The sequence below is a fragment of the Nymphalis io genome, chromosome 21 (genome assembly GCF_905147045.1).
Source record: "Nymphalis io chromosome 21, ilAglIoxx1.1, whole genome shotgun sequence".
Classification (NCBI taxonomy): Eukaryota; Metazoa; Arthropoda; class Insecta; order Lepidoptera; family Nymphalidae; genus Nymphalis; species Nymphalis io.
In genome coordinates this window covers 3,273,999-3,295,943 of record NC_065908.1, presented here as the reverse complement: position 1 = coordinate 3,295,943, position 21,945 = coordinate 3,273,999, and the positions used below count along the sequence as shown (strand labels likewise).

The 21,945-nt window shown below is 35.3% G+C and overlaps 1 protein-coding gene across 1 annotated transcript in view; it reads right to left on the bottom strand.

Annotated features, from left to right (window-relative positions):
- Positions 1 to 2,474: 2,474 nt before the first annotated feature.
- The window catches only part of LOC126776867 (neuropeptides capa receptor-like), a 72,477-nt gene continuing 53,006 nt past the window's right edge, over positions 2,475 to 21,945 (bottom strand). Inside the window, exons 4-6 of the mRNA XM_050499714.1 lie at positions 15,373 to 15,514; positions 10,644 to 10,747; positions 2,475 to 2,662 (exon numbers count right to left, since the gene is read on the bottom strand). Coding sequence (XP_050355671.1) covers positions 2,475 to 2,662; positions 10,644 to 10,747; positions 15,373 to 15,514 — 434 coding nt within the window. The remainder of the gene's footprint in view (positions 2,663 to 10,643; positions 10,748 to 15,372; positions 15,515 to 21,945) is intronic.

The following is a 21,945-nucleotide window of genomic DNA, read 5'->3' as shown; positions in this document are numbered from 1 at the left end:
AAATAGAAAATAGTTTTTTCGTCAATTTTTGTTTCGATAGAAAACGGAGAGTCGTCCTTCACAAAGTTTACTTTACTCGAAGGGATTTTAGGTTCTTGGTAGAGGCTGGACTTTGGTTTGACGTATGTAGACATAGTTGTTTCACGACGAGAATATTCGAAACTATTGCGATCAGCGCCATGTTTACAGAGGAGCGTCTCGTGGAATGCCATTCTGTATCTGTGAAAAATTATATATTTTTTAGTATTAAGTAGATAACATTAAAGTCGATAGGGTGGACATACTGTAGTTCTATATGAAATATTATACTTATGGATTGGTATTGGGTATGGTATACGGGTAATTCTATACGCTTAAGTAATTATTTAGAAAATTTAAGAATTAGTTTTGTTGCAATACGTGTATTAATGTAGCATATTAGATGAGTTGAACAAAGGAAGAGTCAAGGAAGAGAAGAGAGAAAAAATATTGTCTATGAAAATGTAACACAATATTGAGTTAAATATTATTAATAGTCGATTAATCTTGGTTAGTACACTTCAATCCTTTATTTTAGCCGCACTTTTAATATATAAAGAATATTAATTTACTTAATAAAAAATAACTTATCGTTGTGTTTTAATGTGAATGTACGTGACGTACTTAATTGACACTTTCGTACATATATATAATTCTTGCGTGTTATATAAGGATGATGTTCCCTGTTGCTTTAATGCGAATTAAGTGCTAAACCGTGCTATACTTTAATAATATTCAAGTTAACAAAAGTAAAAGTGAATAGGTACTTTGAAATTATTTAATGTACTTATAATTCTCAATTCGGTAGCATTGTCAGAATATCATTACAATAATTACATTTTTCACCGGGCTGAGACGCTAAAGCGCACTCAGTCTGAAATTACTATATAAGTGATCAATTGAATTTTTTTAATCAAATGAAATATTGGAATATCGCTCGTCTAATTATATTATTTCTTTAAACGCAGAAATAGGTAAGTAATGATAAAAAATTGATAGATTTTACTTTCTTTATTTATTTGTTAATATTTTTTTATTCAAAATGACTAAGGCAAAGGTAATTTTGGTTCAGCCATAATGTTAATTAAATTTTTCTTATAAATTGTTTATCACCATGTTGCTATTATATAGTTAGTTTCACGCCCAGGCACTATGAGTAGAATTTGTCATGAATATAATTGACAAAAACGAAATTGTTTTACTTTATATTCCTACTGAAAATTATAAGAATGCACTGTTATATATTATATTTTATATATGTCCAGGTACGACTCCTTGAAAATATGCAAATATTAATAAAAAGCTATTTTATGGTCTCACAAGAGAGAGTGAGAGTGAAAGAGAAAAATTAATTCTACGGTGATTGATAATTCGTTATGAGAATCAGGCCATAATTTGAAATCCTACTGTGATAATAGTTGCTGATTAAAAAAAACTAGTGCTAACGAAAACTAATTAAAACAAATGACGTCATTGGCATCTTAAGTACAAACTCACATAACATACAGTTATGATTTTACCTGTTGTATTTAATGAATGAACAACATTTAATAGCGTACAACATGAATTACATTGGTTTCTTTAAATACTTTTAGTTTAAAATTTATACGATAAGATCATTCATGAGAGAGTCAGAAAAGTATAATCAAAATAGATTTGAAAGTAATTCAATATACTGAACAGGGCGCCGGTAAATGAGTTAATAGTGACTAAATCAGTGCAGGCAGCGGCTGAACTTCCGTCGTATACAAACAACTAGATACAAATAAATGACGCCATTACTTTTTTCGCTTTGTAGTCAATGTAAATAAAACTTTAGATCCTGCAAACTGGGTGACGACTAAAGTTTGTATCCGTTTAACTTACCTTATTATTGGTTTGAGAGGAATAACGAGCAACCTTACTTTATAAATACGAATGTACCTAATATTATAGGTCAAATAATTTAATAATTCATCTCGCTATCTCCATAGTCTATTTTCACTGAAGTTCTGCACATGTGTATTTTACCACCCCGCATTGGAGCAGCGTGATGGAATAAGCTCGAAACCTTCTCCTCAAAAAGGAGAGGAGGGCTTAACCCAGCAGTGGGACTTTAACAAGTTGTTACTGAATACTGAATTTAAGAATATATTATGAATAATATGTATTATGAATAATATATTATGAATAATATATATATTATTCATAATACTAAAAACATTTAATCTACACATTTCTTGTAAATACGTAGGAGATGAACTCTTTTTAAGGTATGTTTTAAAATGATAAATAGCAGTTCAAATCAGTTCAAATTAAATCCTTTATTCAATACATACGCTCACTTACTAGTTGATTGTCAAATTAGAAACTACATAACTATCACCGGTTCAGAAACGAAATACACTGAATTAAGAAATAACAGCAAAACTGAGCGGGTTTTTCTCTCGCATAAATAATTCTTATCAACTAATACCTTACCGAGCGCTCATGACATTATAAAGTATCGGATTGACAGTCGCTGACACGTAGTACAAGGCACCAGCAACGTTGAAGAGGTGCTCGTTGATCACGTGGAACTGAGGGTGATCGTAGCCGTAGATGAAGAACAGGCGTTGTACGTGGAATGGGGTCCAGCATACGAAGAACGCTATTACTACTGCCACTGTTAGAGGAAAACAATAAGTATTAACTTTACATTATATTATACTGCTCGTTGGTGTAGTAGCTATATAGATCAGGCCGCAGATCCCGAGGTCCTGGGTTCAAGCCCCATGTCGGGCCATTATAATGTTGTTCGGTTTTTCTGTTAAAAGTTATCTGTAGCAGTCCGGAGTCTGAAAGATAGAAGTGTACATTCCCGTGCCTCGAAAATCACGTAAAGCCTGTTGCACGCAAGTAAAGCACGTTGGTCCTGCTCTTGAACTCTTTCCGTTCACACGAACGTCCGTGTGTACCGGTGTTTGAGGGCACGGGCACTTTAATATGTCCTGCGCAGTTGGCTTATCTCTTTATAGATTGGTCGACGTGACCGAAATCAATCAGGAGGACATCATCATCATCACATTTAGACCTCGTGATTAAATACTGATTGGAATCTTAGGTCCTAAGCTTGGTGGCGCATTGGCGATGTAATAATTAACATACCTTACAATGCCAATGTCTATGGGCGTTGGTAACCACTTACTATCAGGTGGCCCATTTGCTCTTCCGCCAACCTAATCTATGGAAAAAAGGGCTTTATGCAAGCCCGTCTGGGTAGGAACCATCCACTCATCAGATATTCTATCACAAAACAGCAGTACTTGGTATTGTGTTCTGGCTTAGACATAACATCTTAGTTCCTAAGATTGGTGGCGCATTGGCGATATAAGCGATTTTTAACATTTCTTACAATGCTAATGTCTATGTGCGTTGGTGACCACTTACCATCAGATGGCCCATATGCTCGTCCACCTACCAATTCAATAATAAAAAATAATAAAAATATTTTCAATGCAAGCACATTTAGGTTAGTTTTGTTTATTCAAACAAATGTATATTTTATTTTAGGAAACCTAAGCCTTACTATCAGCTGTGACTACTATTCGTAACAAACCACGAAGCAAAGGAAAGAAGTATATTAGTATAACTTAATTCTTGAACGGTAAATTGTATATTTGAACTCACCTTTTATAGGATTAGTGTGATAAAGTATAAAAGTCTAATACATTTATTAATGAAATTAAGTTTCTCTCATGTAATAAAGTATTCTTTGATCGCTAACTAATACTTAAGATAATAAAATACAACTTTTTCTTCATAGTTAGAAATCTCTATCCCATCTCTATATTATTAAGTGAATGGAATAAAAGTTATAAATTCATTGAGTACTTCGTTGGTATACAAAATCGAAATGCCAAATGAAACTTATAACTTTTGCAAACACAAAGGAAAATGTTTACCAAAACAATGTTTAGTAAGCCTTAAATATAAATATAACCTTTAAAAGATTAACCTTTTAAATATACCACTATCAGAAATCAAAGGAATTTTAAAGCAACAGTATGTTTTTTCACGAAGAAATTATATAATAACAATTTTATACAATAATATTTTTTAGAGATATACGTTACATATATTTATATAAATATTCAAATAAACGTATATGTATAATATGGCATTTAAGAAATATTACTCCTTACGTCTGGAGCGTCGATGCCGTAGGAACTAAAATATTATGTCTCTTGTGCCTCATAGTAGTACTGGCTCATTCACGTCCTAAATCATTGGAATCACTAATGATAATAGATACCTGTAATGTTCACACTTTAACTTACGGCGTAAGGTTTTTTATATATATGGGACATTATTCTCACACGGCCATCTGCTCTCAAATTAAGCAGAGCTTTTACTATGGAAACCAGACAACTGATATACTAGATATACTACTTTTTTTGTTGTAAATACATAAACCCACAACTTTCGGCGTGAAAGGCAAGTCTCTACCAACCACGCCAACCGGCTCAAATTTATTGGTAACAAACTACATAAAATATAATATATTTTATGTATCAGCTCGCTATGCACACACACCGTCTTCACTTCGCGCCAATTCCAATATATATTTTATTTTCCCGCGCTACGCGATATGTGTCATCCGAGGTGACAGATAACATATACTCATATTGTAAAATACTAATTAATATTTTATTGTAGATGTGTGTACATTACAACAAAGTCGTGACCTTTGTGAATAATGCGATCCAATATTTGTGATTGTCATGAACAGGAACGTTTTTAATCATAAAGTCATTAATCAAAATATTGGTTGATATAACAGACTTCAATTGGAATCAATCAAGTTAGTTCATTACATCGTCAAAGTCAAATCAAGTTTTTCGGCAGAGTTTATTATACGCGTCCAAAAATCTCGTAATCCAACAATTAAATGAACGTGCCAAAAAAAGGTGTTCACGTGGTTTGTGTTTTAGCAATATATACTAAATTATTCAAATCAAGAATCCTCTTTTTCAGTCAAGTTATAGGCAATATTAATTAAAAACTAAGACAAAACATTAGTTAAAACATTATTATAATTAATAATAAATAAGTAAATCGTTTTATTTCAAGAATTATAGGCACAAGGGACATAACATCTTAAGTCCCAAGGTTGGTGGCGCATTGACGATGTAAGCAATGGTTAACATTAATGTTTATGGGCGTTGGTGGCCATTTACCATCAGGTGGCCCATATGCTCGTCCGCCTAGTTATACTATATAAAAAATATTATTCAACCTAATTAAAATAAAATAAAACTAAAAAATAAATTAAAATTCTTCTTGTAATGAAAGTATTATAGTAAGAACACAATATGGTCCACAATAAACACAAATTACAACTCTTTCAACTTTCGGACGTGATTGAAAAAAACTACCATTTATTCTTTTATAATTCATCACCATTGCTTATATTATTATGTTTTATAATTTTTACTGTATGTATTATGATATATGCATATGAAGATTATAATAAATAATGTATGTAAAATATTTTCAGAGATAGTTCTAGGGTAATGAAATTCATAGAATTCCGAAGCCGACGAAGCGTTATCTTTAATCTTTTTGACATGTAAGGTGAATAATGCATTTTCCTTATATAATTTTGAAGACTATCAAATAAAAAAATCCTAATTTTAGTAAATCTAAATAAATAAATAATAATAAAAGAAAATCGTATGCATATGTAGAAACTTGGTGTGTAAATTATTTTTAATTTTAATTTTTAGATATTTCTCGTTAATGTTTTTAACAAATGTAATTGAGAGATGTACCTTCACAATATTGTTTAATATATATTATAACTCAACTAACTTTAACATAGCAAGGAGCTATTTACAAATACAACATATAAAAAAAACTGTGTAGAATAATGGGGCCTTATTCCATTCAAAAAAATCTTGCGGAATTCTTTGACTAACGATAAGTAAAAGTCAATTGTGTTGTATGCGTGTATCAAAGCTTCAGTCCAGCACAAAGCTTTGAATAAATCACAGAATAGTCAAATAATATAAGATATATTGTGATTTTTGCAAGCGTCAATTACTCTAAAATTTCCATTCCTTCGCACCACTTATTCAGGGACCCTTAGTACAACAGTAGTTATTATTTACTATGAACAATATATTAACATTATTATTAAATTGAATGTGTAGGGTAGATTTACAATACCTTATCCATTTTTTTTAAAACACAAGTACGGATATAAGTATTTAATTATTGGGATTGCTATTGTTTCCTTTTTTAGAAAGACGTTATCATTTTATAATATAAAAAAATAGGAATCAAACAATTACCTAAATGTTCTGTACGTAATGATTTTGATAAGTAGTAGAAGTTCATTAAAAAATGATATAGACACGCTTGAAACATAAATGAAAATTTTAAATAATATTATTCAACGCGTACCTATGTAATATTTATAGCCGTAAAATTACTTTTGAACGCCTACATAGGTTTACTCATATTTACGTTATTCGTTTCTATAATTCATAAACCCAGGCAAGATTTTAAAATAGAAAAAAATATATATTAAAAATAATACAGATAGATTTTTATTTTTATTTTATACCAATTAATTACTGAACAAAATAAAAGTACTACACACGTACAACATTTCGTTCGGTGACTCCTTCGTTTCGTTATTAGTATTGCTTCTATAAACACATTATAGAATATATATATACAGGAGATAAGTTTTGAGCATATATTCTCAAATTTTTTTATCAAAATGTAATTAATATATTTTATTAATATCGAATATACTAATAAATTGATGTCGAAACGTGCATACTACTTTTTATTTTGTGCTATAATTAAATATCGGGGATAAAAAATCTGAATGGTATTTAATGTATATGTATTAAAATGTATGGCTTGAATTACTGGTGGTAGGGCTTTGTGCAAGCTCGTCTGGGTAGGTACCACCCACTCATCAGATATTCTACCGCTAAACAGCAATACTTGATATTGCTGTGTTCCGGTTTGAAGGGCGAGTGAGCCAGTGTAATTACAGGCACATAAAATCTTAGTTCCCAAGGTTGGTGGCGAATTGGCTATAAGCGATGGTTGACATTTCTTACAATGCCAATGTCTAAGGGCGTTTGGTGACCACTTACCATCAGGTGGCCCATATGCTCGTCCACCTTCCTATTCTATAAAAAAAAAAAAAAAAATTGAAAATACTGTCAAAAGCTTGTAACCTGATCGTATAATAAATTAAAGATGTATTATTCTAATGAAAAAAGAAAACTACTTTGATATTGAATTGACGTGATACATTCGAGATCATGAATAATGTGTGAAACATTAGGGAGTCATGAAAAAAATTTCGTTATGAATGTCGGCAAAGTTGTTGTAGGAACTTTGGAAGTAAAATTAAAATGGATATAAATAGTTGAATAGAATTGTGTGATGTCATACATAAAGATATATTAATCAAGAACTGTTTGTAGTGCATAATATGGCAGAGCTAGTAGCAAATCGCGTGGAATCGCTACCGGCATATGGTCTGCCTGCTCAGCTATGCACCTGGATTGCCAGCTTCCTACACAAGCGTAGCCTTCGTATTTTAGTAGATGGTTGCGCTTCACAATTCTATGTAGTGAATGCTGGGGTCCCCCAGGGATCTGTGCTATCTCCCACACTCTTTCTTTTGCATATCAATGATATGCTCTCCCTTGGGAACATACATTGCTATGCAGATGATAGTACAGTGCATGGTGGATACCACGGACGCGCAGTGGCTGGGCGGGCGGAAACTGAGGAGAGGCGGGAGAATCTTGTCATTGAACTCGATAGGACGTTAGATCTCATCGCCAAATGGGGCTCTGATAATCTTGTTGAGTTTAATGCCAAGAAAACACAGGTATGCGCTCTCACGGCGAAAAAGTCAACATTTTCCCCTCTTCCCTCCCTCTGTGGTACTCCGCTGGTGATGCAAAGCAAAATCACCATGCTGGGGATTGACGTTCGCTGCGACCTTAGTCCAAGGGATTACATCGAGGCTGTTATAAAAACAGCTTCACGGAAACTCGGAGTTCTGAACAAGGTGCGGCGCTTTTTCACGCCACAACAACTGTGCCTGCTGTACAAAACACAGGTACGGTCTTGCGTGGAATATTGCTCGCACCTTTGGGATGGCTCCGCTAAGTACCTACTTGAGGCCTTGGACCGGTTGCAGCGACGTGCCGTACGCATTATTGGCGACGTAAAGGTCACAAACACCCTTGAACCTTTACAATTGCGTCGTGAGATAGCAGCACTGAGCGCTTTCTATCGACTGTATCACGGCGAGTGCTCTGAGGAATTATTCTCTCTAATTCCTTCTTCCCCCTTCCTTCTTAAGTCCACGCGAGCTGGTTCTCGATGTCACCGCCTAACTGTGACATCAATTCCATCGCGAACAAAGAAATTTGGCAACTCCTTTCTTTGTCGCACTTCCAAAAAATGGAATTCCTTACCAGCTCACGTATTCCCCTCCTCTTACAACCCGGGTTCCTTCAAACGAGGCGTGAAGAGGCATCTTGCGGGCCGGCAAGGCGAAGGCGGCTAGTGCAGAACGTTTTTCCCGTCTGTACTGGCCGTCGTCGCGTTTGGACTCTACTACCACTTACCATCAGGTGGAGTAGAGTCATTTGCCCTCCCGGCGATATAAAAAAAAAAAAAAAGGAATAGGTATATAATGTTTGTTTATCTTTAATTCTTCTTCGTTTGTAATAGGCTGGAATAGAATATAGGATCTTTCGAAGTTGTAAAGATCAATAACAGATATTTCTATGTTTCATAAAAACATGAAATCCGTTTAACTAAAAATTTTTGGTAAAAATTGTGTCAAATAACTTGTATAATAAATATTTAGGACATAAAGTAATAAATGAACGGTGAAGATCAGTACTCTCTGATCTCTGATTTTCTTAATACTGGATTTTTTTTTATTTTTACTTGGAATAATGGACTAAGTAATCAAAAACATCGTATATTATTATTAATATCGTAACAGCCTGTAAATGTCTGCTGGGCTAAGGCCTCCTGTCCCTTTTTTTGAGGAGAAGGTTTATAGCTTATTCCACCACGCTGCTTCAATGCGGGTTGATGAAATACACATCCAGTGAAATTGGACACATGCAGGTTTCCTCACGATAGTTTCCTTCATCGTAAAACACGAGATGAATTATAATTATAAATTAAGCACATGAAAATTCAATAGTGCTTGCCTAGGTTTGAACTCACGATCATCGGTTAAGATTCACGCGTTCTTACCACTGGGCCATCTTGGCTGTTATTACTAATAGTCGAATATTATTCTGTAATTCATTATATTTATTAATAACTGAATTAATACAAAGTTAAGGTAAAGTATCTGCTAAATTAACAAATATATAGAATAAACACACACCATTGTATTATTTTAATGGTCGATTTTTCTTAATATGATTCACATTTTGAAATATATTGGACAATTTAAAGCTTTTGTAAATATCTATTCGCATATAAATCACTTGAATTACACTTACAAAGTGAAAAGCAATATTAACCTCAATACGGTGAATTTGTTATTTGATACTCAACAAAGTTTTAAAAGTATCATTCAACTGAAAATACATTTTAAGAAATAAGTTGCTTATAAATAAATATGTATTCATTATATATACCTCTTTATCAATAGGCAAAGAAAAAGCAGGTCATTTTCTCCTCCGTTAGTGAAGTGGTATTCTTTTTTTTTTGTTGGTATAATTAGTGTTGCCTAATAAAAACTTAACGTGCAATGTTTGTATGAATTTTGACCACTGAGCGAACAATAATAAAAATAAATGTATTTTTGTTTGTCTTTCATAATATTCTTTACTGTTAATGCGATCGAGTTGAAATTTTGTATCGTTGATATTTAAGAGAGAGTTTTTGTTTCGGTGACTGCCTCGTTGATCAAGTAGCTAGATATAAGGCCGCAGACCCCGACCGGGCGCTGGGTTCAAATCCCAGGACAACGCGCAACAAAACGCACCTGCAAGCCCTCGGGTGTTGCAGATGTCCATGGGTGGTGGTAGTCACTTTCCATCAGGTGAACCTTCTGTTCGTTTGAAAAAAGTTATTGAGTTTTTTCAGCCGGAAATTCTCAGTTGTGCTCGGAGCACGTAAGCACGTAAAACCGTTGGTCCTGCGCCTGAACTGTTTTCAGTCGTCGGATTGTCCTCGGATTATTAGAATTGAGGAATAGAGAGTGCACGTGTGTTTGCGCACACACTTGTGCACTATAATATGTCCTGCACAGTAGGCTAATCTCTCTTGAGATTGGCCGACGTGACCGAAATCGATCCGGAGGACATTATTATTATTAGAGGATTTCTATCATAACACCATCACAATTGCCACACGGTGGCCCACGGTGGCCCAAAATTCGGATCTGATGATTATGCTTTTAAGAAATTGTACACGGAATATATCAGAGAGGAAAAAAGAAGAAAATATTTCAGATTTTAGATACCCTTTTAAATAATTTAATGATGATCGGTTGAGTAGCCAAGTCATGAAAGCGTAACAAACAAATAAACAAACTTACTTTTGTATTTATAATATAAGTTAGGATGTTTAAAACAATTTTTACTTACCAAGCATCCGAACAACCGCCTTTCTTGACTTCGCCTGTCTCGATTCACCGTGCACATGGTCTTTGAACAGCCCTTGCTTTGCATTAGAGCTTACTCGGGATGACCTTGTGAGATAATTTTTTTTTTATTTATTTATTTGGATCTACAACAGTTGCACATAACACACATTCAAAACACTTTTTACGTTAACTCAAAACTAACTATGCACAACCAATTACAGGAGAACACACCATTCCCAAGAGTTCCCATTATTAATTTAATTCCCATTATTTCAACAAAATATACAAATAAAAAAAATAGAAATAAAAAACAGAAACAAAAGGCAGTACTACTAATTGAATTTTAAAACAAATTAACATTTTATACTAAATTACGTTTTATAATACCTTTTTCGATTTATAATATTATTTATTTATTTATTTATTTATTTATTTATTTGTAAAAATATATATATGTAATGTTTACGTCTATTCAGTGGTAATGCCGAGTTTTTTTTAAATATTTTTATCAAAGTCTTGATGTATTATTAAGTCATGATCAAAGCTTGTCATGCTCAGTATACACAAGACATTAAGGCATGTATTCCAAGTAAAAAGCAATCTAAGATTGTTTGGAACTTATAATGCAAATATTAAATGACACTCTTGAAAGTTCTTAACTTTTACATATGATTGTTGGAGTCATTTGCCTTCCCGGCAAAAAAAAAATTTTTTTTATAGAATAGGAAGGTGGACGAGCATATGGGCCACCTGATGGTAAGTGGTCATCAAACGCCCTTAGACATTGGCATTGTAAGAAATGTCAACCATCGCTTATAGCCAATGCGCCACCAACCTTGGGAACTAAGATTTTATGTCCCTTGTGCCTGTAATTACACTGGCTCACTCACCCTTCAAACCGGAACACAACAATATCAAGTACTGCTGTTTTGCGGTAGAATATCTGATGAGTGGGTGGTACCTACCCAGACGAGCTTGCACAAAGCCCTACCACCAGTAATTAAACATAAGATAAAAATAAAGAGATAAAAATAATGAATTAGGCTGTTTTGAACAAAATGCCATTTTTAGTATAATGGATTATATTATTTTGCCACATTCCAGCTCAATAGATTGTGCTGCTGCTGCTTAAAATTCAGCTGGTTTAAAATTCAGTTAGAAGTATTGATCCTCTTTAGTATGAACTAAGATGTTAATAGGTCGCCAAAACGTACAAGATATCAGCAGGCCTTACATTTTATTAAAATACGTAGTTTTTATACTATTTTTATTAATGTTTCAAAATAAAGTTTTTTTTTTATAAATTATAATTTGAGTATTATCCCTTCTTATTGCCGTGTGGTGACGGCGACGAATATCACCACCCCATCTCATCCCGTGGGGGGCGTAGAAGTCGACCCGAGGGAATATACACCAGAGAACGGGCAGCAGCGTCTCTCTGAGTACTATGACTAACTTACTGCGATCGCCAACCCGTCTGCCAAGCGTGGCGATTATGGCATATCCCCTCATGATTCGCGCAACTAAACCACGGCCCCTAGTCCCCGGCAGCCCTGCTATTCCTAGCCTTGGTAACAGCTGTGGTAACGGCGGGGCAGGGGGTGCTAAGAATCCCCGGCAGATTTCGTGTTACCAACACCGACGACCTCTGGCCCTGGCAACATATAACACGCGTACACTGCGGACCGACGAGAAGATCATCGAACTGGAGGAAGAATTGAGCAGGTTACACTGGGATATCGTCGGATTATCCGAAGTCCGAAGACAGGGGGAGGATACGATGATCCTGAAATCCGGTAACCTTCTCTATTTCCGAGAGGGCGATCAACTGTCTCAAGGTGGTGTCGGGTTCATAGTCCACAAGTACCTCGTTAACAACGTTGTGAAAATCGAGAGTGTGTCGGCTAGGGTGGCGTACCTTATACTCAGAATCACCAAGCGGTATTCTTTGAAGGTCATACAGGTATACGCGCCGACTTCGACACACTCCGACGATGAGGTTGAGGTCATGTATGAGGATTTATCTAAAGCCATACATACCAACAAGACTCATTTCACTGTTGTAATGGGGGACTTCAACGCGAAGCTGGGCAAACGATTCGGTGATGAGTTAAAGGTGGGACCTCATGGAATTGGAGACCGCAACACTCGGGGCCAGATGTTGGCCGACTTTATGGAGAAGGAGGGACTCTTTATGATGAACTCCTTTTTCAAGAAGCCAGGTCAGCGTAAATGGACCTGGGTGAGCCCTGATGGGAAAACCAAGAATGAGATAGACTTCATCTTGTCGACGAGAAGACAAATATTTAATGACGTCTCCGTGATCAATGCAGTCAAAACTGGGAGCGATCACAGACTCGTAAGATGCTCGTTAAATATCAATGTTAAACTCCAGAGGTCCCGACTGATGAAGTCTACGCTCCGACCATCACCTCTTCAAATCCGAAATCCCGAAGCCTTTCAGCTCGAACTCCAAAACCGATTCGATTGCCTAGCAGACTGCGAGGAAGTGGACACATACAACGACAGGCTTGTGGAAACTGTCCGTACGGCTGGGTCTAAGACCTTCAAGACCAGCCGTACAAAAGGAACCAAAAAGATCTCTGCCTCTACCCTACGGCTTATGGAGGAAAGACGGAAAATGATTCTGACGTCCCCAGCTGATGCTGCCGGCTATCGGCTGATCAACAGACGGATTTCAAAGTCTCTAACTCGCGACACTCGCCAATTTAATACAATGCGCATTAAAGAGGCCATCGAGCGGAACAAAGGCTCTAAAGTGTTCGCCAGAGATCTGTCTGTTGGTCAGAGTCAACTGACAAGGCTGAAAACTGAGGATGGCAGAATAGTCACGTCAAGATCTGAGCTGTTGGAAGAGGTTGAGAAGTTCTACGGTCAGCTGTACACGACAGCTCAATCACCTGTCAGTAGTCATGCTGCAGATCCCAGAGCAAGACTAACCCGACACTACACTGAAGATTTTCAGGACGTCAGTCTTTTCGAGATTAGAATGGCTCTCGGACAACTCAAAAACAACAAGGCACCTGGTGATGATGGTATTACAGCCGAGCTTCTGAAGGCGGGTGGTACACCGATCCTCAGGGCTCTTCAGAGGCTTTTTAACTCCGTCATTGCCAAAGGTCAAACGCCAAAAGCATGGCACAGAGGTGTGGTGGTACTTTTCTTTAAGAAGGGTGATAAAACCCTTCTGAAGAATTACAGGCCCATCTCACTGCTGAGTCATGTTTACAAGTTGTTTTCGAGAGTCATTACGAATCGTCTCGAGCAAAGACTTGACGACTTCCAGCCACCCGAACAAGCCGGATTCCGGAAAGGCTTTAGCACCATAGACCACATACATACGCTGCGGCAAGTTATACAGAAGACTGAGGAGTATAACCAGCCACTTTGCTTAGCGTTTGTGGACTATGAGAAAGCCTTTGATTCGATCGAAACCTGGGCCGTGCTGAATTCTCTTCAAAGGTGCCAAATTGATTATCGGTATATCAGGGTGTTAAAGTGCTTGTACGAGAACGCCACCATGTCGATCCGACTCCAGGATCAGAACTCAAAACCTATCCAACTGCAGAGAGGTGTAAGACAGGGAGACGTGATATCTCCGAAACTGTTTACCGCTGCATTGGAAGATGTTTTCAAGCTTCTGGACTGGAACGGACTTGGCATCAATATTAACGGCGAGTACATCACTCATCTTCGATTTGCCGATGACATTGTAATTATGGCTGAGACCTTGGAAGACCTCGGCACTATGCTCGATGACCTCAGCAGGGTTTCCCAACAAGTGGGTCTAAAAATGAACATGGACAAGACGAAAATCATGTCGAACATCCATGTTGCACCCACTCAAGTCAAGGTTGGAAATTCTGCACTCGAAGTTGTAGACAACTATGTCTACCTAGGTCAGACCATCCAACTAGGTAGGTCCAACTTCGAGAAAGAGGTCAATCGTCGAATTCAACTCGGCTGGGCAGCGTTCGGGAAGCTACACGATATCTTCTCATCCCAAATACCGCAGTGTCTCAAGTCGAAAGTCTTCGACCAGTGTGTGTTGCCAGTGATGACTTATGGATCAGAGACGTGGTCGCTCACAATGGGCCTCATAAGAAGGCTCAAGGTCACTCAAAGGGCAATGGAGAGGGCTATGCTCGGAGTTTCTCTGCGAGATCGAATCAGAAATGATGAAATCCGCAGGCGAACCAAAGTAACCGACATAGCCCGAAGAATTGCTAAATTGAAGTGGCAGTGGGCGGGGCACATTGCTCGCAGAACCGACGGCCGCTGGGGCAGAAAGGTTCTCGAGTGGCGACCACGAACCGGAAGACGCAGCGTGGGCAGGCCCCCTACAAGGTGGACCGACGACTTAGAACGAGTCGCGGGAAGCCGTTGGATGCGGGCAGCGCAAGATCGGCTAACGTGGAAATCCTTGGGGGAGGCCTTTGTCCAGCAGTGGACGTCTTTCGGCTGGTGATGATGATGATGATGATGATGATTATCCCTTCGATTTCATTTCTTAAGATATCTCTGAAATTAATAAGTGTGTTGTTTATTATATAAAAATAATATCAGAAAAATCATAGTTAATACATGTCCTTGTTGCAAATGTGCTTAACTTAAGTCCAAAGATTCGTATAAATCTTTAAAATGATTAATTTAATTTGTTCAATACATTTAAATAATAAGTAACAAATATACGTTAACAATATACATACCGGATATGTATTCCCATAGTTAAATATAAACAAAGTATGAGAACAGCTGGCACGAAGAAGAAGAAGATGCTACTGATCTCCAGGAGAGGAGACGACGCTGTCAGGGTGCAGAAGGCAGAATTCAGGGACAAGTTGCCGGAATCTAGAAAAAAGAGAACTTTATAAATGGGCGATTATATTCGTAACAATGATTATATAGTTTGATTATTATAGGTTAAAGTTCAAATGTACAATGCTTATACCATGCAAATTAATTTCCTAAGCCTGAATCCTTGAACACTTTAAAGCTTGTTTCAGACTATCGACATTCGTGTGTGTGAAAGCAAATGTATAGCCTATTCCAATTTCAAAGCTAAACAAATTTTAGATTCACAAATTCCACTCGATTAGTTAATAGCTCTGCTTTATTTTGCACTACAAGCATTTCTTGATCTTATCTTTATTTATAATACAACGCTTTTTAAGTTCTCGAACAATAATTACGCATCAATCCGAGGACGAAGTTGTTTATTTGTCATCCTGTTTATGGGGCTCACGCATGTTTGTGACGTGTTTTCCGCTGGGTTGGTAATTGCTTCCGGCTTGCAAACTGTTAACGTTAACCTAGCGTGAACGTAAGTGAATATTAAAACGTCTATGATGGTCATTCCCGTAAAAGCTGTTAAAGATTTCGAGTGTATAAAGATAAGTTTTTCACGATGACTTTGCGGCAAAAGTTGATAGCTTGAGTTTATACCGTGATTAACACAAACCCTGAACCCGCTTGACATTGTCGTCAACATTAAACTCATATCTTAATTCCTATGGTCACCACTTACAATTTGGTGGCTCATTTGCCTGTCCGCCTATCTATTTTATATATAAAACAATTAATAATAATAAGTAATACATGTTTCTGAAAGCTATAAAGAATAATTGCTTTATTTTATTATTGGCTTGCATTTGCATAAACAACATTATTACCGGAAAACCCTTCGAAATTTGAATCACGTAGTCATAATACATATAAATGTTGTTGAGTGCAGAATTATGTAAAGTGGTAATAGAATTGGGTTACTTTACGATTATTATAACATATTAAATGGGAACTTATTATAGGAATACGTCGTTTCTGATTTCAACGAATAAATAACCAATAGTAATGCTAGCTGCTCGTCCTGACTTGTTTCGGGGTAAATAACAATTGTATTTGTTTATTTTTTAATTAAAAAAAAAAACTGATAATTTATCTCAACACCATTATTAGTGTGTATCATAATATAAAATGAGACTCATTAAATAAATAAAAATACATCAAACTCCAACCGTCGTCCACATTCTAATATCACATCATGCTGGGACCCTTGCTCGCGAAGCAGTAATGCTTAACACGAGCGTATCAGTCAGTATTTGATGTTTCGATTCGCTATTCTACTAAATTGTTCCCATGTAGTTCGCTATCAAATGTTTCAATAAAGAATAAACCGAAATCTATTGGATTCTTTATTGGTTCGTGGCTCTAGTTTTAAATAGTGTTCGTTTTATTATTGATAAAGTTTATTTTGTAGAATTACTAAGTAACTATTAATGTTATTTGTTTGACCTATATATTCACGTTATTTTTATAGAATAATAGATATAAGGTTCATTAAACTTCTATGCATGTATATTGCTCAATCTTCACTTTGACTGAATGAATTTCATTTGCTTTCGTCGTTAATTCATTTTGGTTTTGTGGTTGTCGATAAACAAAACAGACAGATTCTTACAACGTTTACTGTTTCATAATATTGTTAATATTGATTTTGTGTTAATGTTATTATGTTATTTAAATGTAGTTTTTAAAAACGCATTCGAAATGTTTCAAAGAATTAGTAGTTATTGAGGCATATGTGATTAATGGAGTCTTGTTACGTTGTACAGTATTTCTATATCTGAATACCATGAACAAATTTGCAACTATAACAAGTAATCTAATTAGCTGTTGACTAGGAATTTTAACAGTGGATATTAAGTTTACTTTTTGTTTCATGCAGTTAAACCTTCAGAAAGATACCTGGCTCCCATGGATTCTTACCCGCTAAAACCACTGCGATGGCCATCTTCGGCACGGATCTCGGAAAGGTATCTATCCCCCCCCCTCAGGATAATAAGTTTACTTAGTACAACAAAACATATTTTAGTGTAGGTATCACTCGTTCCGTCACGGCATGCGAAAGCGTTCCCGTGGCGCTCCTCGTTAAGACGGAAAGGGTATTGCTGGTTTTTTAGTGGGTATTCCGATCTACGGGGCGCACTCGGCGCCCTGGACACCGGCGAGCCCCTCATACCCCGCCACTGTTCCCGTGGGGGAAAAGCGTAACGCGTTATTCCAGCGTTAAAAAAAATAAATCACTCGTTTCCACCTTCGCACGCATGTGTTAGGTACCTTATTTCCTTTTCTGTACCTCTAACAACCAGTATGCAAAACTTCATGAGGATTGGTTAAATAGCTAAGACGTGAAAGCGTAAAAACAAACTTTTGCATTTATACTACCTTTAAGTTATTCAGTCGTAAATTGAATGTTAGCTTATTCGCATCGTAATAAATATTAATTTGGCAATCCCGAAGAGAATTTTTCGAGATAATAATATACTTGAATTAAAATGGAATGAACCATAAAAATAAGCTTGTAAACAAAAAGTTATACCCGAATATACATAAGAATACCAACATTATCAGACGAATTGAGAACCTTCTACTTTTATTACACAAATATATTTGTTTGTTAAAATATATTTGTTTGTTTATATTATATTTTTACCTATATTATTGTAGGCTTGAATATTATGAATAGGTTAATATTTTTATTTTTTATTCTATGTTGTTGAGCTGCCAGGAAACGTTTATATTTCACAGACTCGTAGGTCTGCAATCTTTGTGCAGATGCTAGATCGAGAAGTCTTAGATTTATCTTATTACGAGCTAACCCACTCGCTAAAGTTTTTTAATTTTAAAAAATAAAGTTCATAAGGACCTATTCCCTGTTATATTTATATCCGCTTTGAAAATATTTAATCCGAGAATGCGAAGCCTCTACAGATTACAGATGTAGGCATACTTCAAGGCTGTAGGAATTGGTAAGGAATATGTCAAACCTGTCAAAAGCAATCCCTAAATTGTCTAAGGGAAATCTTAATGTCTTTGATAATTTGGTAGGTAGTGACGTGGTAGTGCCTTATTATTATTATTCAATCGACTTCTGAATTAATATTTATTACGTGTTCAAATCATCGAGCCAAGGTAGTTCAATGGTTCACGCACGTGATTTGTAACCAAAGATCCAGAGATTGATCAAATCCGTACAAGCATCACCGTAACGGTCTGTGCTTAATTGGTGCTGAAACATCGTCACCTGCGGGTTTCTAACATGTTCGAAAATTTACCGCTTATGTATTGGAGCAGTGTGATAGAATAAGCTCCAAAAGCTTTATCTTAGTGGAGGTTATTACTTTACTATTTACTCTTAGAGAAGCGGGTAGACTAGTTGACTTATATTAACCAACAAACACACTTTTAAATTTAAGTAAAAAATACCTTTAACTAATATTTTCGACATAATATATCGAATTAATTTGATAAATTAGACAAAAATGTTTTATAAATGAGATGTAGGACTATTTTAAATAATAATAAATACTTTTTATAATCAAAATTCTATTGATTCCATTGGGTTGCCAACAATTCAAAACAATACGTTCTTACAATAACAAAAGAACTTACGAAGAAAGAAAGCTGTAAGTTACGTTTGCATGTAAGTGAAACTAATATTTAAAATAAAATACAACCTTTTCTTAAGCTTAGAGCGTAACGAACAAGTTACCGCTTTGTAGTTACCCTTAATACTCCTTAAAGTTACCATCCCGTCTCGGAAACGATACCATTATGCTTAAATACTGCCTAAGAGAACAGTAAATTTATTTAAACGAAGGACTTCCTTATGTATGTGTTATTGTTATGTGTAATAAAATAGATACCTTAGCAATATTATCTTTACGAGAAATTTCGTTGTGAGTAAGCAAAAATGGCAAACTATTATTATTGGTAATATAAGATATGATAAAGAACACCACAGTTAGTTTCAAAACATTCCATTTCGCTTCAACGACCTAATATTCTTTACCAATGGTATTTTTAAACCAATTACAAATAAAAATTAAAAAAGCACTCCAACTCGATTAAATTTTTTGATAGACTGTTTTATTTCATAGCTCCTGATAGTTAATTAGAACGGTAAATGGCAATCAAAATTAGTAATATTAATTGTTTATATGAATGAAAGAACATTTTATGGTACCTAATTACAAAACTATTGTATGCATGAAAGTAATTTAATGTTTAAAAGAATAGTTCCCATTATCTGCGGTACATTGGTGGTGTAAAAAAGGTAGAAGTCTGCGTTCAATTATTAAAAATAAAAAAAAGTTTTAACTGAATTCTATATTAAATAATATTTCAATTTTAGATGTAAGAATAAATTAACTCTTATATTCTTTATTAATTCATTAATTTTCATTTTATCCGAATGGAAATAATTATAGGATTAATTTTCCATGTGTTATCTTTTTTTCGAAGAAAGTTTATTAAATAAAAAAAAAGTTAAATATAAAAATAGTTATTTAAATATTAGTGCGAGTAATTAAAATTATATTACCTAAATGTTGTACTCTAATTTTTAAAATTTTTGAGATTGATCAGAAATAGCTATTCGGTCCATTACCCAACGAAACAATTCACATCGAAGTTGACTAAAAACCTTTCAACACCTTGATAGAAACTATGACATGCGAATTGAATTAACGACAACATATTCCTACAACGCGAAGTTTCTTGAATGTTTGCCAAGTTATGCGTAATGGTTGAAAACTTCTGACGCATGGATAGCTGGTGGAAAGTTACATGGTATGCCCGAGTTATTCGAAACACAATGTCACGATAAATGACTAATTTTACGTCATATATTACGTCCGTTTTACGATTTAATTAGGCAGTAGGTACATCATTTATTTGAGTATTAGGTATTTTAATACTTGTAGTACCGCCTTCATGTATTTCAGATTAGCCTATAGGTAGTTTAGAATAAAATCCGTCTTGTGTACTAATTGCAATATTCTGTTCAATTGAGTTTTTTTTTAATTAATAAAAATAAATAAATTAACGTTGCTTACGATTTTACGGTGTTGCTTTGTATCTCATAGTAAGCTTTCTTAGAATATTTTTATATTATTATGTTACTAAACCTTTTCATTTCAAATATTACACTTTGATTGACTTCGATCGTTGAAACACAGATCAAAATATTTCATATTTTGAATCCGTATTAGATATCTAGTACCTGACTAGACTTCAGGGCTGTTATTTGGATCGTACTCTACCTAACTGTAGGTACATAAAATATTTAATAAAGTTGAAAGTAACTAATTGAGATAAGAACTATAATATATACAATTCTATTCTCATAATTGATTGAAACTCGTATTCCGTAATTTATTTAATTTAATTATCTTTAAAATGAAGTGATCGCGAATGGGTTTATATATTTTCATGTGTACTAGTAATGCAGTTTATTCGTGGTAGTAATTTAACCATATTGATTCCTTACTAAGTAACGGTCGTTGGGTCGGTATATTTTATCTTTTATATTTGTTGTATTTTATCTGTATGTCGACGACAAAAAGTCGTGCAAAGGTAAACAATAACATGTTCACTAATAAAGCCGCGATTGTTAATAATGGTGACGCAATTTTTTTATTATATTAGATAATTCTAATATAGAACAATAAAAAAATATGTTTTTTAATATGTTTTGGCAAATGGGCAACCTGATGATAAATGGTCACTGCCTTATTAACTGCCACAGAAATTAGCATTGTAAAAATATTAAGCATCGGTCTTACGTTTCTTTTGGCTTTTTAAACAGGCTCACTCAACCTTCAAACCGGAACACAACGACATTGGCAGTAGAATACGTTGTGAGTTTGAACAGTTTACACAAAGCTCAGACAAAGAATGTGTTATTAGAATATAAACAGCAAGCAGGATTTGATTCAATAAAAAATAAGGAAAAAAATGTATGTTTGACGAAAAAGGACGAATTGAATGATAAGAGCCGAGATAGCCCAGTGGTAAGAACATGTGAATCTTAACCGATGATCGTGGGTTCAAACCCGGGCAAGCACCACTGAATTTTCATGTGCTGAATTTGTGTTTATAATTCATCTCGTGCTTTACGGTGAAGGAAAACATCGTGAGGAAACCTGCATGTGTCTAATTTCACTGAAATTCTGCCACATGTGTATTCCACCAACCCGCATTGGAGCAGCGTGGTGGAATAAGCTCCAAACCTTCTCTTCAAAAAGAGGAGAGGAGGCCTTTAGCCCAGCAGTGGGACATTCACAGGCTGTTACGTACGAATGATAGGGGAGCGATGTTTGCCGTGACACAGCATTTATTAGAAGAGCGAACACAAAATGACAAAAACCAATATCACATAGACTGAAATTACAATTTCAGAATAAATAATATGATGAAAGCTACAATTGATGTAATCAATT